This window comes from Phocoena phocoena, chromosome 1 (genome assembly GCF_963924675.1).
Source record: "Phocoena phocoena chromosome 1, mPhoPho1.1, whole genome shotgun sequence".
In the NCBI taxonomy this organism is placed as follows: domain Eukaryota; kingdom Metazoa; phylum Chordata; class Mammalia; order Artiodactyla; family Phocoenidae; genus Phocoena; species Phocoena phocoena.
The window spans coordinates 107,830,932-107,849,632 of record NC_089219.1 but is presented as its reverse complement, the minus strand read 5'-3'; the positions used below and the strand labels follow the sequence as shown (position 1 = coordinate 107,849,632).

General features: G+C 49.5%; 1 protein-coding gene across 2 annotated transcripts; it reads left to right on the top strand.

Annotated features, from left to right (window-relative positions):
- Positions 1-2,338: 2,338 nt before the first annotated feature.
- ANKRD35 (ankyrin repeat domain 35) lies at positions 2,339-18,026 on the top strand. Of its 2 annotated transcripts, XM_065883529.1 has the most exons (15): positions 2,339-2,377; positions 7,746-7,876; positions 8,657-8,745; positions 9,117-9,181; positions 10,003-10,060; positions 10,253-10,323; positions 10,665-10,771; positions 11,408-11,592; positions 12,219-12,256; positions 12,422-13,639; positions 13,718-14,515; positions 16,202-16,291; positions 16,541-16,606; positions 17,187-17,287; positions 17,828-18,026. In XM_065883529.1, the coding sequence occupies exons 1-14, from the start codon at positions 2,339-2,341 to the stop codon at positions 17,247-17,249; spliced, it is 3,018 nt and encodes a 1,005-aa protein (XP_065739601.1). In that variant the 3' UTR covers positions 17,250-17,287; positions 17,828-18,026. The 2 variants fall into 2 exon arrangements, with proteins under 2 accessions (XP_065739601.1, XP_065739610.1); XM_065883538.1 differs by lacking the exons at positions 7,746-7,876; positions 8,657-8,745; positions 17,828-18,026 and having other exon boundaries at positions 2,339-2,371; positions 9,155-9,181; positions 17,187-17,249.
- Positions 18,027-18,701: the final 675 nt, after the last annotated feature.

Sequence of the window (18,701 nt, the reverse complement as noted above, 5' to 3'; positions counted from 1 at the left end):
AGGTGGAGTCTCGGTTTACCTTGAGACCTTATACAATTGAGTCCCTGGAAGGCAAGGTTATGAAGTATTTGAAATGTTTTCTGTGACTCTCCCACTGGAGATGTACTCTAGCCTCCTGCAATCCTCACCTACTTAAATGAGCGTAGAGTGTAAAATGTGTAGGTTTGGTAAACACATAGGCCTATACTGAAATCCCAGGTCTGCCATTTATGAGCTAAGTGGCTTTGGGCAAGTCATAACTACCCTGAGGCTCAGATAAAAAGCTGTGTAGAGCAGTGGTTAAGAATGAAGACAGACTTGGGTTTAAATCTAAGCTCTACCACTTAAATCCTGCTTGACCTTGAACAGATTCAACTTCTCAATGTCTTGACTTTCTTGACTTTAAACTTATTAGGGTTGTGAGGACTAAATGAGATGATTCAAGTAAAGTGAACATATAGTAAGTACTTAAAAAATGGTAACTATTGTTATAGTTACCTGGCCTATTAGGCTGGGACAACCATTCTGTGCCAAGCTGGTGAGTTATTTTGTGGCAGGAGGATCCATGGTGGCCCTTAGTACAATTCATATAGGCTATAGTTTGATCAACATTTATGCAGCACACTTGTTTCTGGGGCAAGGGCTGAGGCCATGGTTATGTTGACAGATTTCCCCTCTTTATCCCCAGTCAGCCTGCAAAGGGAGATGGGTATCCTTGAGGACTGGTTCATCTAATTCTCTCTCCACATGATTAAAAAAGCACTTTTAATATTTTTCTCCACCTAGAGATCCCTGTCTTCTCTCTTCCTCAGCGCCAGAATGGGACTTTCTCTAACCCCAACCTGTTCTTCAAAAAGCCTGTTACCTCTTTCTTCCTTTGAAGCAGAGCCAGTTTGAGAAGCAACTGTAGAAACACCAGGCTCTCCTCAGACACACAGGTGTTGCTTTCTTCTCATCGTTGCTCCTTTGTTCCTTTATTCATTCTTTTGTTCATTCACTCATCAGACATTAAGCACCTAATATGTGCTAGGTAATTTGAATAATATAAAATGCAACTCCTACCATCAAAGAGCCCAGTCTAGTAGGGGAAACAAACATGTAAACATATAATGGAAAATACAGAGAGCTGGTTGCTAGACGACATATCAGTATTAGAAATGTGTCGCACACAAGAGGCACACTTTTTTAGGTGAGGTTGGAGGGACTTTAAAAGTTTACAGAAAAAAAAAAAAAGTCTTGAGGGGCCACCAAGTGTGAGAGGAGGCATTCCAGGGAGGATTAATCACCAGTCGGGAAGGGAACTGTAGTAGATTGGAGCAGCCTGAGCATTAGACTGTGAAAGTAGTGAGAGATGAGACTTGAACAGGCAGAGTGCAGCTCCTGATGAGCCTAGTAAGCTAAGTTAAGAACTCTGACCTTTATCCTGTAGGCTTTCATATGCATTTGAGTGTGCTCTCTCTGGCTGAAGGGAGGAGAAAAGAGAGACGGGTAGACTGACTGTTCAAGCACGAATTGCTGAGAATCTGAATTTAAAGGGCAGTGGAAATAATGAAGACGGTTTTGTGCGTATTTTTGTGGAAGGGAATGCTTAGAATAAAAAAAGTCGCTCCTCTCCCTGTGCCCTTTACTAACGTAGAGGTGCGTTGGGATATCAGGCCTGGTCCCCTTTCTCCACGTTGCGGTGGGTCGTGCATCATCCACGCTCGGTCCTTTGCTCGGCACTACAATCTCCTCCCGTTTCCAAACTGCTCTCTTCAAATCCTTCTTTGTGCCCGGGTTTTTGGCCGCGGAATGGGGGGAGGAAGCAGAGGTAACTAAGTCGGCAAATATCTCTGGATAGAATCAAATCTTCGTCACCAGTGATTAAATGCGACAGTTTCTAAGAGGCGTGCACACCGGGAGACTCCTGCGGCTGCGCTCCGGGGGACGGGGCTGAGGCGGGGCTGAGGCGGGGCTTGGGGTGGAGCCGCAGCCTGGAACTGCGGGGAGGGGCGGGGCGGGGCAGGGGGAGGAGTTTTAGCCGGATCCCGGGTCTGGGGACCTGAGGTCCCTTTTACGATTGAGCAGGTCGGAGCTGGGGGCGGGTTCGGTTTGGGAGGGTGAGGTTTGAGACCAAGCCTAGGCGGAGACTGTAGGATTTTTGTCTCCGCAACGGCGGAGTGAGGCTGGGCCAGGGGCGGAGTGTTAAGACCAGCCCTCGGATTCTTGCCTCTGATTGAACGGGGTGGCCCCCCCTGGGGCGGGTCCCGGTTTGCTTTTGACAGCTCTCTTACACAGCTGCAGACGAGTCCGGTGGGTTCAGGAACCTGTGACCCCGCTCTCCGCGCGTCCCCGTCCCCCCGTGGCCCCGGCCCCGGCTATGAAGCGCATCTTCTCCTGCTCCAGCTCACAGGTGGCGGTATGTGCTACAATGTCTGGGAGGATGGGCATGGGGCTGGGGTCCAAGCCCTGTGGTGACAGAAGTCCTGAGTCCCATCTCCACGCACCGTCGCCTTTTCTCTTTATCGGTCTTTCTAGCTCTTCCGCTCCCGCAGTGCAGCCCTCCCGCCCTGCCTTCCTCGAGACCCTGTCTCCCACAAGGTCCTTTCCCTTGGCCCTTTCTTGTCCTCCAAGCATCTACACCCCCAACTAATGATATGTTTCCGGCAGCCCCTGCCCCCTCCCAAAGGCTATGTTCTCTACTTCTTCTCTGTTTCCCATAACTGAACTACCTTCAAGTATCTGTCCTATCCCCAGCCCCTGCTCAGCCCCAAGCCCCTTTCTGTCTCCCAAGTACTGCCCCACGCCCCATTTACCAGCCCTGCCTTGTCCTCACAAGCCTGCCCTCCTATATGGCCTAATCCTTGCTCTCAGTCCAGCAAGTACTTCCAGCCCCGTGCCTTCCCCTAGCACTTCCTCATAGAGTCTTCTCTGTCCTTGCCCCCATCTCACCCCATGCCACTTCCACTTCCATTCTCTCATCACCACCACTGGCTCTCAGACATCACTCCAAACCTCTTTCCAGTCGGTGCTCTGACAGCAGCAGCCTTCTCCTGTTCTCCCCTTCAAGCTCTGCTCCTCTCTGTCCAGTGGCTGTTCAACTCCCCGACCTCCTTCTGCCTGCTCTCTGCAGGTTAATCTTGCAGTCCGGCCTGGCCGGCCCAACAGGCACTGCCAGAGGAGGACAGTTGCCTGGCTGCTCCCCAAGGAATGGGTAAATTGCCTGCAGAATCCACTCTGGCCAGTTCACTGCAGTGCCTGGTCATCATACTGGTTCTTGGGCCACTCAAGGCCTTCTGCCTGCTTCTCCCCACAATCTTCCTTCATTCTAGACCCTCACCCAGTTGTTTAGGGCCTATATACTCTCTGCTTCCTTTGACTGAGCTGGGGAACGGTAATGGTGAGAGGCGAAGAGGATAAAATGGATTCACTCTGAGAGTTCCCAGTAGAAGTCACTGTCCTCCCCATGTTCTCCCAGAACAAAACACAGGGAGGAAGACTACAGAAGGGAGTGGCTAAGGGAGGGTATAGCTTCTTCTTCTCTGAAGATCTCTTACAGAGAGACCCCCTATCTAGGGATGAAATTTTGTGTGGAGACTGGGATGACAGTTCATTTTGAAGTGAAGTAGCCAACTACCTGTAGTAATATTGCTTAGCCTAACTTGACGTTGTGGTGTCATTCATTGAGCAAACGTGAGAAATGCTCAGCTCACCCTGCACGGGCAGGCCACAGAAGCCTGGAAGTGACCTACGAGGCAAGAGTAGGAACTCTGTTGAGGCCTGTTCTCATCCCACTTAATGTTTGCTTCCGCACTTAGTTTCCACACATTAATCAACCAGTCAAAAGGCATTTACCGAATGACTACTAAAGGTACCAGAAACTGAGGCTATCTGGAATGTCTTAACTCAGGATTTTCTTATTCATATGGACTCTTTCTTAGTTACTGAAAGTCCTCCACATTGCCCTGCCCTTTCAGGTTTGTGGAGTCTGCTTGCTCCTTAGGAATCGGGAAACTATCTCATTCATCCTGATTCTCCAATTGTTGGTCAATACCTACTTTCCAGGATGCTGGGATGAACAATGGGCTGAATGTTGGAATTCTAAAGCATTCCTCTGTCCTTCTTCATCCCAGCTCTACAGAGGTTGGCCATGAAGAATTTCTACCCATTCTAAACTCTTCTTAGTACAAGATTATAGGTAGTAAATTAGGTGAATTTAGAACTACTTAGCTGGAAAGAAAAGTGTTTCCTCAGTCAGGGTATGGATCCAACGAGATTGAAAATAGACCAGTTTAAGCTGTAAATTGTTCCCTCTTGAAACTTCCCCACACTTCTCATGATAAATTCCTCCACTCCCTGGGTGGCTAACCGCTCTGAACCAGTTTGTCAGAGAAATAGTGTGACAGCCTTCCTGACCGCCCCCAAAGCCTGGCTTCCCAGTCATGGCAGAAGATTGCCCCTTTCCATCCCCGCTCCCACCCCTGGATCCAGATTGCACCCTCAGATTGAGATAAGGACTGAAGGATCTGTGACCATTTAAAAATTAATCTAAGTCATCCAGAATACGTATAGGAAGTTTAAGAAACAAAAAAACAAAAGCCAGCTCCTATAATCTCATTTTGATCTAGTCAAGTAGAGGATACCTTTGAGGGTGCCTTACATAGGCAGCTTACTCTGCGTATGTAGGAAGTAAGTCAGAAAATAGCTTTAAACAGTAGGCACTGGATCAGCTTAGAGGAATGTCAATTGCATTTTAAAAATTGAGAGACAGCTCCTGGTTCCTCCAGGGCAGCATTTCCATTTCCATTCACCTGTCCTACAGAGGTACCCACTCTCTCTGCTGTTTCTCTCTCTACTGTTGGTGTGTTCCACCTTGATAGGATGGTAATAGACACATGGCCAGAGATAAGGAGAGGCTGCAATTACTTCTACAAAGCCACCCTCCCACCCCCCACCCGACCCCCGCCAATCCTACGGGAGATACAAAGCTTATCCTTGTTTTGAGTCTGCTGATTAATTTGGTGATTGCTCCCTTGAGGCTGTGATGGTTATCCTCTTTCCCAAGGTGCTGGGGTGAACAATAGACTGGATCTTGAGATTCGGAAGCATCCCTCTGTTCTTTTTTTTTTTTTTTTTTTTTGTACTTGCCATGTGGCCATGCGGGATCTTAGTTCCCCTACCAGGGATCGAACCCGTGCCCCCTGCATTGGGAGTGTAGAGTTTTAACCACTGGACTGCCAGGGAAGTTCCCCTCTGTTCTTCTTCACCCTAGCTCTGCAGAGGTTTGGCTGTGAAGAATTTCTACCTATTCTAAATTCTTCTTGGTATAACAAGATTATAGGAAGTAAATTGGGTGGATTTAGAACTATCTAGCTGGAAAGAGAATTATCTACCTTGCTAAGAAGCACCTTTACCATCTATACAGCTTGAGTGTCATACATTACCCGATATGATCAAGATCCCTTCCTCCCACTCCCCTGGATGGAGAATTCTGAGCCCAGGAACACCCAAAATGTGCCGAGCAAGGCTAGGAAGGATGGGGATTAGGGCTGACATTTATTGTGTACCTACTACGTGACAGACAGTTCTAGGTGCTTTATATAGTGTTACTTTATTAGCAAACTGAGGTTCAAAAAAGTTTTACATGCCTCAATTCACAAGGATAGAAAGTGTTAGAATCTGGATTTTAAATAGAGAACTTCAGATTGAGGTCAGCTGATGGTGGCGTCCTGTGGTGGAGGTGTAGTTCTAGCTGTCTGCTTTTTCTGAGGGTGATATGGCCCCCCATGGGGCATTGGATAACGTGTTATTACATCTCAGTCTGTTGGTATGTGGAGCAGTCATTTTGCTTATTATGTCCTTTGAGAATTAACCTGTTTGGAGACTCTTTTCCTTGTACAGAGTAGTGTCTGAAGGTGAATGGTTTTACCCTGGAGGTGGTCTTAGACTGTTTATTTGAAAATAAGTAAACCTTCCATAGCTCCGTAGTAAATGGCCTGGTGGTGAGAACTAGAGTAGGGCATCTGATGGCCTGGGTTCTAATCTCAATTTTACCACTATTTTGTGGTGTGACCCTGGACAGTTATCTAACCTCAGTGTGCTTCAGTTTCTTTTCTGTCAACTAGATAAAATAATATCAGCCCTAACTACTTTCTAGGGGTGTTGAGAGGGTAATTGAAATAGCACTTAAAAGGGCTACGAGGAATTACCTCACGAGTATTACCTCAGAATCCATCTACCTTAGATAATTTTATGGTTTAGGCATTTAAAGTCTTTCCTGTTCTTGATTAATAATTTGCCCTGGCTATGTATCTGAAAATGAGTTGGCTTCCATAGACCCCTTTTTTCCCCCACCTTCTCCTATAGCCTCTTCTTGTTGCAATTACACCTCATAAAATGCAATGTGCCGCCACCAGTCCCCCACTGCTTCCTGTTTTTTTTATAAGGATGCCATACACTTGTATAGCTTTTTACAGTTTACAGAGAGATTTTATATACGTTAGCTCATTTAATACTCACAGCATGATGAGGTAGTTATTATTTTCCTCATTTTATAGATGGGGAAACAGATTAGAGGTGTTCAATGACTTACTCTAGGTAGCTGAAGTATGTGAATTACTGAAGTAGCTGAACAAGGCCGTGAACTTAGGCCTGCTGACAAATATTCACCTAGGGCCCTTTTCACCATTCCACAGATTTTTGCATCCTTTCTTCCTTTCCTTTCCTTTCCTCTCTGGACCAAACCAGGCTTTTCCGTGCTTTCAGCTCTGGGTGTTTTTACACAGCTCTTTCATGTTCTGTGATACTTCAATTATTGTAATTACCCCACCACCTGAAAAAGTCAAGCTGGCATGGTAGAACAATGCGTGCCCAGGTATGGCTGTTGTCTGGGACAGCTGCTCCCTGCCAGGAAAATGAGGAGGGAGGGAAGGGTGGAGGAGGGGAGCTGTCTCCTCAAGCCGAGCTAGAGACCTGTCTTTGCCTTTTGGTTGTTGTTGCCGTGGAAGGGGAAAAAGGACTAGCCTCAGGGCATAGGTATGAGAAGGGAAAACGAAAACTCTGTGCCTCTGCTCCTAGTTTTGGGCCCCAAAGCCAATGGGTACAGATGCTCTGGATAGGTATTTGGACTCCTAGCTATGACCCAAAGCTAGGTGCCTTGATTTCTCAAATATCTGAGAACAAAGAAACAGAGGAGTACGGGGCTTGGGGCATTGAGAGGCAAGGTGAACCCAGTCCAGAGTGGTCAGTTTGGTTCAGTTTGCTCCAGCAAGACTTAAAGAGCAAAAGGGAAAGGAATCATGGCTACGATTGCTAGGAGGTTGTGCACCCATCAACAATAATCATAATGCTGATAAAAAGACACTTGAGGGCCGCGGAGCGGCTGGGCCCGTGAGCCATGGCCGCTGAGTCTGCGCGTCTGGAGCCTGTGCTCCGCAACGGGAGAGGCCACAACAGTTGAGAGGCCTGCGTACCGGAAAAAAAAAAAAAAGACATTTGAATTACTATGCATTCAGTCCTTAAAAATGATTTTTAATTCAGTAGTCCAAGCACCTTTTGGTCCAGGGCTGGCAAAAACGGGCAGTAGTCCCCAGTGGCATATGAGTTGGTGACTATTTAACTGGCCCACCTAGAAGGACTAAATGATCTAGACTGAGCGACTTGTGGAACATTGAAAGGATCTCAGGGATGTCCCTTTTCCCTTGCTTGGCATCCTAAACATGTTCTTCTTTTCTTTCTCCACTCTACCCCCGCCTCTTATATTCACGCAATCTGTGGCTCTGGACCAGGTGGAGAGATGGAACCGCCGTGATCAGAAGCTTCTGGAGGCAGTGCAGCGGGGGGACGTGGGATGTGTGGCTGCCCTGGCCTCCAGGAAATCTGCCCGACCCACCAAGCTAGACCCGAACGGCCAGTCCCCGTAAGTAAGCCTTCTTGATCCCCACCCTTGGTATGTGGCTCTCTTTAAAAACCCAAACCCCAGTATGATGTAAGACCAGGAAACGCCTACAACGTCAGAGCCCTTTTTTGTCTTAATTAGCAAGTATATCAATAAATCTTTGCTACATATCAAGTGCTGCAAAAGTGGGGGAAGAAGATATTGTCCCTGAGGTCCACACACCTCATGACCCACATCAACAAAATTGACCAAAAAAGGACATAAAGCCCATGAAACAAACGGAAAATTGAAACATACACTAAATAGAGTATTTCTTCATTGTACAAATAGGAGGGTGTGTATGCTTGAGAAATTAGGAGTGCAGTGGTGGCCATGAGAGTCATGTGGCTGGAAGGAGTGATTAGAACAAGAGGGATATTAGCCCTTGTCTCTTCCCAAGTCAGCCTGCAAATGTCCAGCCCTCTGCTCTGGCCCACTCTGTGACACTTCCAGTCTGCTAAGTGTCCTGTGCTGAGTTACAGGTAATTATGTGTTCCCTGGACGCCCCTGCAGTACGCTGAGATTGCTTGAGACCTGTAGCTCTTATTCCTACCTTTGCTCCCAGCCTCCTCTGAAGTTTTAACAGTAGGCCATTTATATAGGCTTCTCTTTCTCAGAAAGTCAGGCTACGGGAGCTTCCCTCTCTGCTTTTGGGATTGGCTTCGGGGTGACGGAGCTTAGTAGGCAGTGCTTATTAAGGTTCTCCCATTCCTCATCCCCTGCTCCCTTCATCCTTCTGCCTCTCGGCGTTGATTCTGGCAGGTTTCATCTGGCAGCCTCCAAAGGCCTGACAGAATGTCTGACTATACTCCTTGCGAATGGGGCTGACATCGACAGCAAGAATGAGGGTGGTGAGTTAGACTAAAGCACTGGGTCATGCTGCTTGCTTTTCCCTTTACAGCAGCAGTCGGGGGGTGGGGGGCTAGTGCTGGGCCCTGCTGGAGGTTCCAACTGTAGCCCTCCTGCTTCTCTCCTCATAAGTTCTGGCCAGTCTCCTTCCAGGGGTTCTGCTCCCTGCAAGCTGGGCCTACCTCACCCCCATTCCCACCTCCACCGCAGGTACCAGGCACTTGGGGAACAGGAATTTCTGGCCCCATGTGGCTGAGAGCCTCTCTCTCTAATCTCCCTCTGATTATATGTGCGTCTCTTGCCTTCCCTCCCTGTGAGTCATCGGTATGCTTGGGGCCACCCACCCTCCCTCTCCCCTTCTTTCGCTTCCCAGGGAGCACCGCCCTGCACTCGGCCACCATTTCCTGCCAGCCACAATGTGTCAAGGTCCTGCTGCAGGTAAGAGCAACCTCTGATACTACTCCTGTGAAAGGAAGAGGAGGACCCAGGGACGCCTTACTCTGTCTTGTGCTCACAAGCAATATTTGGTCAAATGTACCCCTCTCATTCCCAATAAGAGAGCTAGTAATCACTTATTCATTAGTTCGCCAACATTTGTTTAACACCTGCTACGTGCAGACACCCTGCTTAATGCTGCCCTTGAGGGCATGTCGTAAAGCAGCGTTGCCAGGGACTGACTGCCAGTCAGTTGATATGCATGTATTGAGCTCAGCCACTGGCAGAGGCACTGCAGAGACTAACTGCTGTGATGATGGGCTGGTGGAAGGATGGCAGAGGTGTTCACATTAAACCCAAAGCCTGCTGTCTGTTTTGAGGAGTTTGTGGTGTAGGAGTACAAAGAGAAATATACATGTGAAATGACATATGGACAATTCAGAAATAAGTCTCCCAAAGTTCAAAGGCACAGTTCAACAGGCCACTGTGCAAATGGATGTTGTGCTTTGTTCTTCCTGGCCCTTTCCAAGTTTCCCAGTTATGATCCTAAAATACCAGACATAGACTCAGTTGTCATTTTCCCTAACATGTTTATTTACCTATAATATGATTTTTCTTAGGCCCTAGGTTTATGAACCAGGGCTGAAATTCAAGGCTGCCTATCATCTGCAAGGAATAAATTGGACTTGCCTAGTAGGTAGCCAAAGTCATGGCCCTCCTGCCCCTCCCCACAGTAATGTGAAAGCTGGTGACCCAACAGGGGGTTATGGGATGAGAATGTTAACACCACGCTCCATGCTGCTTCCCTTTGTGGCTGTTTGCAGCATGGTGCCAATGAAGATGCTGTAGATGTGGAAAATCGTACTCCATTGCACTGGGCAGGTGTGTGCCAGGGGACTGGTGGGAAACAGGGCTGCAGGGACCAGAGGATGGGGAGGGAGCGGGGGATAACATTTGGTGGGAAGAGCAGGCCAGAGCTGACTGCTGAAATGGTCGGAGGGAATGCTGCGTCATGGTCTGACTAGGTGTCCTTCCTGCTTCCCCTTAACCCGATCATCCCGCAACCCTCCGTAGCCTTCTCTGGCTGTGCCTCAAGTGTGCTCCTCCTGTGTGATCACGAAGCCTTCCTGGATGTCCTGGATAATGTGAGTGTCAGCTGGGCAGCTGGGCAGGGCCCTACATGGGGAGACTGCTGCTTTCTCTGAACTTAATTATGGTCATTAATTATGGAACTTAAGCCAAGTTCCATGACCAGGGGTTGTGTAGCACCACCTCCTCTTCCTTCTCCCCATGCCCTTCCTCCTCTTCCACACAGAGAGGTTAAGGTTTATCTTCTGGAGAGCTTCTAACCCTCTGAGAAGGAGTATTTAGCCCCAGGATTGGGGCTTTTTCCTGGAGAGGTGCGGGAACAGGAGAGTTGGTTGCATTGTGTCAAAGCCCTGGTTCCCCCGGTTCCTCGTGAACCCCCTTCCCACAATCTGTGCAGGATGGACGTACACCCCTGATGATTGCATCGCTGGGTGGTCACGCAGCTATCTGCTCACAGCTACTGCAGAGAGGCGCCCGGGTTAATGTCACTGACAAGAATGACAAGTGAGCCTTCCCCGTCTTCCCACCCCAAATCCCAACCCTGACCAATCTAGAAAGGAGCCACTGGGCAAAGTGTGTGTGTGTGTGTGTGTGTGTGTGTGTGTGTGTGTATTGGGGAAGAAGGCAGGTTGGTCTCTGTTTTCTTGGGAACCTCTCTGCTTCTCAGTGGTGGTTCAGAAGAGCACTGCTTGTTGCTTCACTCTTTTCCTCTTGGTGAGTTGAGAACGTTTTCCTTATACTTTCCTATTCTGTTGCTGACACTGCCATCTTCCTAGCATAGGTGACTCTGGAAGTAGAATCAATACCTCTGGATCCACTAGTTTAATTTACTGGTTTTCGAACTATCTTCTAAGCAATGGAATACTTTTTCCCCCGTAAAGAATTTATGCAGAACCTCAATCTATAAAGCAGATGGAAGTGGAGCCCTTCCAACTGGCCCCCTGCTTTCTGATGCTACAGCTCCAAGGAATGACATTTGAAAAGTTCTGGTCTGGCCTCATGCTTTGTCACTGGCTGGTGTTGGTCTGTGGTGCTCCTGACCACACTGAGTGAGAGCTGACCTTGTGAGTGGATTTTTTGAAACCGGGACTCCTGGGTTCCATGAGAAAAGCTTATGCTCAGATTTGTCCCAACCCATAGATCGGCTCTGATCCTGGCCTGTGAAAAAGGCAGCACTGAGGTGGCTGAACTGCTCCTGAGCTATGGAGCAGATGCAGGGGTGGTGGACAGCACAGGGCATGATGCTTTGCGTTATGCTCTACGCACACAAGACAAGATGCTGTGGAGGCTGCTGCAGCGGGCCCTGAACCGGCAGGGGCTGGGAGGTAAAGCCAATACCCTTTTGTAACTTCAAGATGCTCCTCGATAGCCTTAGAATCAGAGAAGCGTCTTAGAATCCCCTTTGTTTCCATGGCAATAATAATTGTCACTTTAGTTGAGAGTTTACTTATTTACTGCTGCTGCTATGAGATGACTCCAAATTCCCAAAAGCACGGTCACAAAGTTCTTCAAAGCAGCCTTGTCTTTCACTGAAGGTAACTCTGGCTAGTACTGTTGCTAGCATTTATGAGTTGCAGTTGTACATCTATTTATGTGATTTGATGGTCAATCTCTCTCTCTCCCCTACTAGACGGTAACCCCCTCAGATGACAGGCCATCTCTGTTTCGCTCACCATTGAGGTCCTGGCGCCTATAACAGTGCCTGGCACAGTGTCCAATAAATAAGTGAGTGAATGAAATGAATGAGCTGGCATATCTCTGAGATAGGAAACGAAGGTTGCTGGACAGCTAGGGAGTCATCAAATAGGGGTGGCTTTCCCTATTCGACATGTGTGGTAAAGGATTAACACTGAGGGGCCACTCCTTTCAGAGAAAGTCTGAAGGCAGAGTGTGGGCTAGAAGCACGTGGGCCCTGTCTCCTCTCTCATTTTCCCCATGTCTTTTCATGTAGGTCAGGGGTTAGTTCAACACCCAGATCTTGCATCCCAGGTAAGACCCTAAGCGCCTTCTCCTTTTGCTTCTGACCCACCCCAGGCTTTCCCGCTGGGATATCTCCCGGGCAGTGATCACCGGGGCATCGAGACAGTCTAAGAGAAGAAAGGCCCTCTTGGACTAGCTGCCTGGGTATACTTCACTGTTCCTTTTTCTCCATAGGCCTCTCCATCTGAGCCTCGGGTGGGTTCTCCACCTAAGAGCCCATGGAGGGCAGAGCCTGAGGAGGAGCAGGAGGAAGAAGAGGATGAAGATCCCTGTTCAGAGGAGTGGAAGTGGAAGTACGAAGAGGAGCAGAGGAAAGTTTCCCAGTTGGAGCAGGAGCTGCTGCGAAGTACGGAAGAGTGTAAGGCTCAATCTGCAGCTTATCTGGGCCTGGAGAGCCAGATTCAAGAACAGGTTCGGGAGCTGGGGATCCTCCTATCACAAGAGCCCGGAGCTCCGGGAGACCTGCGCTCTAGTCTCCGGCCTGGAGGAGATGGCATGGAGCAGGGTTGTACCCTCGACCTGCTGGCTAAGTGCATACAAGAGCTAAAGAAGCAGCAACAGGCAGCAGCCGCAGCTGCAGCAAGGCCAGTATTAGCTTCCAAGAAGGCTGAGGATTCAGCTGGAGGGATGATCCAGTATGACGCCCACGGAAGGTCCCAACCAGAAGAACAGGAGCCACCCCACAGCCCAAGGTCTGAGACCACTGGGAGATCCACAGGACAGCAACCGACCGCCAGTGGTGGGCAGGCCCTTGGCCCTGATCACACTGACCAACTGCATGCTGGCCAGAAGCCCAGGCCCCAGGCCCCAGGGGCTGAACCAACAGGCACAGTGGCTGAACCAGTGCACACAGCAGCCATGAACCAGCTCCTGCTACAGCTGAGGGAGGAACTGGCTGCGGTGTGGCGAGAAAAGGATGCAGCCCGGGGGGTTTTATCAAGACCAGACCTGGAGGGAGCTGTGGGGACGTCCCGGGCTGAGGCTGCAGCAGCAGCCTGGGAGAAGATGGAGGCCAGGTTGGAGCGGGTGCTGGTGAGGCTGGATAGGGCAAAAGCAGGATTACAGATGAAACCTGAGGTCCCTGCCCAGGAGCCCAGAGAGGGATCCCCAAAGGCCGGCCCAGGGGCCATCACCAAAGAGGGTGAAGGGAAGGAGGAAGGGGCTCCTGGGGCCTGGGGAGAGCCTCTAGGGATGCCTGGAGGGGAACAGATGCCAGGAGGAGGCCTGGCAGAGGGACAGCTGGAGAAGGAGGTGTCAGCACTGAGGCTGAGCGACAGTAACTTGCCGCAGGAGTTGGGGGAGCTGGGCCAGGAGCGGCAGTGGTTGCAGGGGGACCTGCCGTCCCTGAGCCAGCGGCTACAACGGGAGTGCGTGCCCAAGCCAGAGGCGCAGGTCCAGCTACAGCGGGAGTGCGTGCCCAAGTCAGAGGCGCTGGGCCAGCTACAGCAGGAGTGCGTGCCCAAGCCAGAGGTGCAGCTACAGCAGTTGCGGTGGAGCATGGGGCTGCTGACAGATGAACTGGCCCTGGAGAAGGAGGCCACCGAGAAGTTGCAGAAGCGCCTGGCCTCCCAGAGCAGAGGCCTCCGGGGACTCTGGGACTGCCTGCCCCCAGACTTGGTGGGCAGGGGGAGTGCACGGTGCCCAGCGGCCGATCGCCTGGAGGAGCTGCAGGCCTGCGTCAGCGCCCTGGTGGCCAGGCACCGCGAGGCCCAGCAGGTGCTGGCTCGGCTAGAAGAGGAAAACCAGCAGCTGCGGGGCTCCCCTGCCCGATGTGGGGAACCGGGCGCCTCCTCAGAGGCCTCAGCGTCCCCCCAAGTTGAAGCTCTGGAGCAAGACCTGGGGAAGCTGGAGGAAGAGCTGCGGGCGGTTCAGGCCACGATGAACGGGAAGAGCCAGGAGATCAGGAAGCTGAAGCAGCTGCTCTACCAAGCCACGGAGGAAGTGGCTGAGCTGAGGGCCCGGGAGGCGGCCGGTCTGCGGCAGCACGAGCAAACTCGGGGCTCACTGGTGGCCCAGGCCCGGGCTTGGGGCCAGGAGCTAAAGGCCCTGCTGGAAAAGTATAATACGGCCTGCCGGGAGATGGGACGGCTGCGGGAGGCGGTGGCCGAGGAGCGGCGCAGGAGCGGGGACCTGGCCGCGCGTGCGGCGGGGCAGGAGCGCCAGGCCAGCGAGCTGCGCGGGCGGTCAGAGCAGTTGGAGAAAACGGCGGAGCTGCTGAAAGAGAAGGTGGAGCATCTCATCGGGGCTGGCCGGGACAAGGAGGCCAAGGTGAGCAGACCAGGCAGCCGAAGGGAGCATCAGGGCAGGTTTCTGTGTGTTTAGGATTGGCTGACCGGAATCTATCTTTGGTTCGTCCGATTAATACCCCAAACAGAACACCAGTCATTTGCAAGGACAGCACTATGTTCTCCTGGGTCTGAGGGTGTCTGGGATTGAGATTGGAGGTGAGGTAAGTTATAAATACAAGAGAGAAGGGGGCTTAGGTATTAGAATTTGGGACGCAGGGTTCAGAAGCAGTGTGGTCAGGGCTACCACCATTGGGGTACTATGGTTTAATCGGCATTTTGACTTAGGTAATGTATTAGCCTGCGAAGATAGCGGATGCTGTGGTGAGTCGCTGTGGTTTTGCTAGGGTTCTGAGGAGGTGCCTGGTCTAGGGGTTGCTGACGGGTTAAGAGAAGTAGACTGGACTGTAGTCCCTTTCTCCCCTCCCACTTCAGTCAGAGTGGGCTCTACAAAAGATTTCCATTGGCAAAGAGGGTGCCAATGCAGAGAAAAACAGAAGTTTGAAAACCGTTGTGTTAGATACCCGAGTTTCCTAATGATTGCTCCAAAGGTGAATATAAGTCTACAGGCTTCCGACAGACATGTTTTACAAATTCAAAAACGTCAATTTACAAATGAGTTTAGTAATTGTAGAACTACCTGTGCAGTGAGTGAATTCAGACTTATCAAAGTTTGTGTACATGATCAAATTTAGAAGGATTAAAAAATATAGGGAATATATATTTTGTGGACTATAAAGGACATAAAATAGAAGGAATGTTATACAGAATAGGAATCAGTGTGGGGTGGGGCTAATTAAAGAAAGGAATTTTCTGTTGGTGTTGAAGGGGAAGATAAAAGACAAATGAGCAAAAAAAATAGTGTAGTGGGCTCCGAACTGAGGTTGTCTGCATTTGAATTTCAATTTCAAAACGAACTGATTGGGAATTCCCTGGCGGTCCAGTGGTTAGGACTCCTGGCTTCCACTGCAGAGTTTGATCCCTGGTCGGGGAACTAAGATCCCACAAGCTGCACGGTGTGGCCAAAAAAAAAAAAAAAACAAACCAAAACTGATTGATCTTGGGTGAGTTATCTAAGCCTCAGTTTTCTCATCTATAAAATGCGGATAATAACAGAGTTGTTGTGAGGATTACATTAAATAAGACATTATATTTAAAATAGGACAATTTTTGGTAAATGGCTGGTACTCAGTAGAAGTTAGCTAGTTTTATTATTCCTACTACCACTATTCCTATTACTGCTGGTTATCATTAACTGCATTTGTACCTCAGTCTCACAAACCACAGAAACTCATCTCCATTTCCCTCAGTGGTCAGTAGGCCAAAGTAGGTCAGGATCCAGTACAGAGTTAAGAGTGTGTCCCATGAATTCAAAGAGATCTTGGTTCAAATTATGATTTCTTCACTTATTAGCTGTATGATTTTGACAAATTACTTAACTCAGACACCTTATCTACAAAATGTGAATAATAATAGTTCCCTCAGAGAAGGATTGTTCGTCTCAGAACAGAAGAAGAGCTGTTTTGAGTATTAAGTGAGACAATGTGTGTAAAAGTTTCTGGCAGATATTAAATACCCAATAAAAGGAAACTCACCTTGACTTTGGGTGGTATTGGGGTGGGAAATGACTGGGGCCTCATTGGTTCCTTTTCTTTCCTTTTGACCTCAGATCAAGGAATTGTTGAAGAAGCTGGAGCAGCTTTCAGAGGAGATTCTAGCCGTTCGGGGAGAAAATGCTCACCTTGCCCGACAGCTGCAGGTATGTCTGGCCCTCGGGGGAATGGACACTGCTAGAGAAGAGGGTGCACAGTGGAAGTGATGTACCTGTGGGAGAGATTCTGGGGATTCCAGAGGCCTGGCTAGGCAGTGGTCTAGGCTGAGCCAGTGATGGGCCAAGGGAGCCTACCTGGCACAGCTGAGCACTTCACTTCATTGTTCCTCATGCTTGGGGGATGAGGGTGAGTGTGAGAGGCTGGGCACATGACCTCCCATTGATGCTCACTCCCAGGATTCCCAGAAGAACCACAAAGAGATCATCTCCACCTATAGGAATCATCTGCTGAATGCTGCTCAGGTGAGCCTGGGGGCAGGTAGAGGCAGAGAGCTGGCCAGGGGCCATTGCATTTGGCATCCCTTCTCTTACCTGCACAGACTCGTCTCTCAGGAAGCTGGACTTTAGATGTCCCAGTACCAGGTTTCCGGATATCATTAGGCAGATTGAGAGAAGTTATGTATGAATGTGAGGGGGAGAGGTGTTTGCCCCTCCTTTTCAATTCCCTGATTGACTGTAAGGCTTTTTCCTGTCCCCTGCGCCACTTCTCAGTGTCCTCCTGAGCCAGCTTATCCCTCGCCGAGGAAGAAGAGGTGGGTGGCTCGCTCCTTTATTAGGAATAATAATAACTACAAAGAATCGAACACTTACTGTGTACCCGGTGCTTTGCTCCATATTCACAGTTGTAACCTTCACAGCAGTTCTAAAAAGTCGGCATGATTATCTTCCTTGTGAAGATTAGGAAACAGCTGTTGAGAAGTTAAGTAGTATAAGTGAGGGCACTGAGTAAGTAGCATCCTACTCTACCATAGAAACTCTCCCTTTCCTGTCTCTCTCATTTCCTTTTCTTCATCTCCTTTTGTTTCTTTCATGCTGCCTCCAGGGCTACATGGAACAGGATGTGTACAATATCCTAGTGCGAATCCTCAGCATCCAGGAGGAGTGAGGCATCCTGTGCCCTGGTGAATATGGGATCTCTCTGTTGTGAGTTGTGGTCTGAGGGTGATGAGGGAAGGAGCTTGGGAGAAAGGAGGCTTAAGGATAGAAATTGGAGTCTCCTTTTGCCCCATGTGGTAGCTGACACCAGGGAGTCCTGTGGGGCATAGAGCGTTTGAGGTGAGGTCAATTGAGAAGACATGATATGGGGAATCACTGGGTGGAGTCAGAAATCAGTGAGCAGGTAGACTGAAGGGGTCTGACTTACGAGATGGAGACAGAAAAGAGGAGTTGAATGACTCTCCTAAGGTCTGGGGTAGAGAGATGCCGGTGAAAGATGAGTGATGGTGGGATAGCGGTGCACAGTTGTTTCCTAGTGTGGGACTCTACAGATTCCAGAATCTCTCCTTCACTCCCACACCACTCATTCAAAGTGTAGTCATCCTCCATCCTTCTCCCTGCCCCTATGCAGGCAGCCATCTTCTCCAGTCCAGATAGATGAGGATCATCTTTAGCATCTTGGCATGGGTGGGAGGAGACTGAGGGTATAGAAGTGTGTGCGTTTCATCCTTGAATTTCTTCTTTCAGGGAATAGAGCATCCCTGGTTGCCAGAGCCTCCAACAGGCTGTGGTGGGTGGTGGGTTGGCCACTACGGGTGTGTGGGTGGGGCTTCACCTGATGTTATGGACCCCAGACCTGAGAACCTGAACCCTGGACTCAGCATGGATGAGATCAGAGGAGGTGTGGATGGAAGCCAGCTCTGTGGAGAATAAAGCAGGAGGCAGGATGATGTCGGGTGTTGTTTTTTCTGCCTAAAGGGGCATGGGGGAAGGAATCTTTTTCATTCCTTTTTGATCACAAATGGCCCCATAAGTTAGCTGCTTTCAAACTTTGATTATGATCCATAGTAACAAATACATTTTACATCCTGTGTGTACATACCTGAAATAATATTTACCCTATTCTGTTCTATATTCCATCAAAAAATATTGGTTACAATACATCCACTAATGGGTCAAGACCCAGTTTGAAAAACAGCCCTCTGTAAAAATGGAGATTGACATTCTTCCTTTCTCTTTCTCAAATCTGCTTCTTACTGACTGACACACCTCTAATCTTTTTTCTCTACCTTGGGACTCCTCAGTCCACTACCTTTTTTAAGAAGGATAGATGGAGAGACCTAGATTTTCTTCAAGATGTACAATCTAAAATATTCTATCGGGCTTCCCTGGTGGCGTAGTGGTTGAGAGTCCGCCTGCCGATGCAGGTTCGTGCCCCGGTCCGGGAGGATCCCACATGCCGCAGAGCGGCTGGGCCCGTGAGCCATGGCCGCTGAGCCTGCGTCCAGAGCCTGTGCTCCACAACGGGAGAGGCCACAACAGTGAGAGGCCCGTGTACCGCAAAAAAAAAAAAAAAAAAAATTATATCGTGTGTTAAACCATGTGTCTAGATTTGAGGTGC

What these genes read in the sequence shown, in the direction of transcription:
- ANKRD35 (XM_065883529.1), top strand. Translation starts at nt 2,339, where the DNA reads ATGAAGCGCATCTTCTCCTGCTCCAGCTCACAGGTGGCG. An exon ending in TACTCCATTGCACTGGGCAG is followed by an intron (nt 10,061 to 10,252) that starts GTGTGTGCCAGG and finishes AACCCTCCGTAG; the next exon opens with CCTTCTCTGGCTGTGCCTCA. An exon ending in GAACCGGCAGGGGCTGGGAG is followed by an intron (nt 11,593 to 12,218) that starts GTAAAGCCAATA and finishes CTTTTCATGTAG; the next exon opens with GTCAGGGGTTAGTTCAACAC.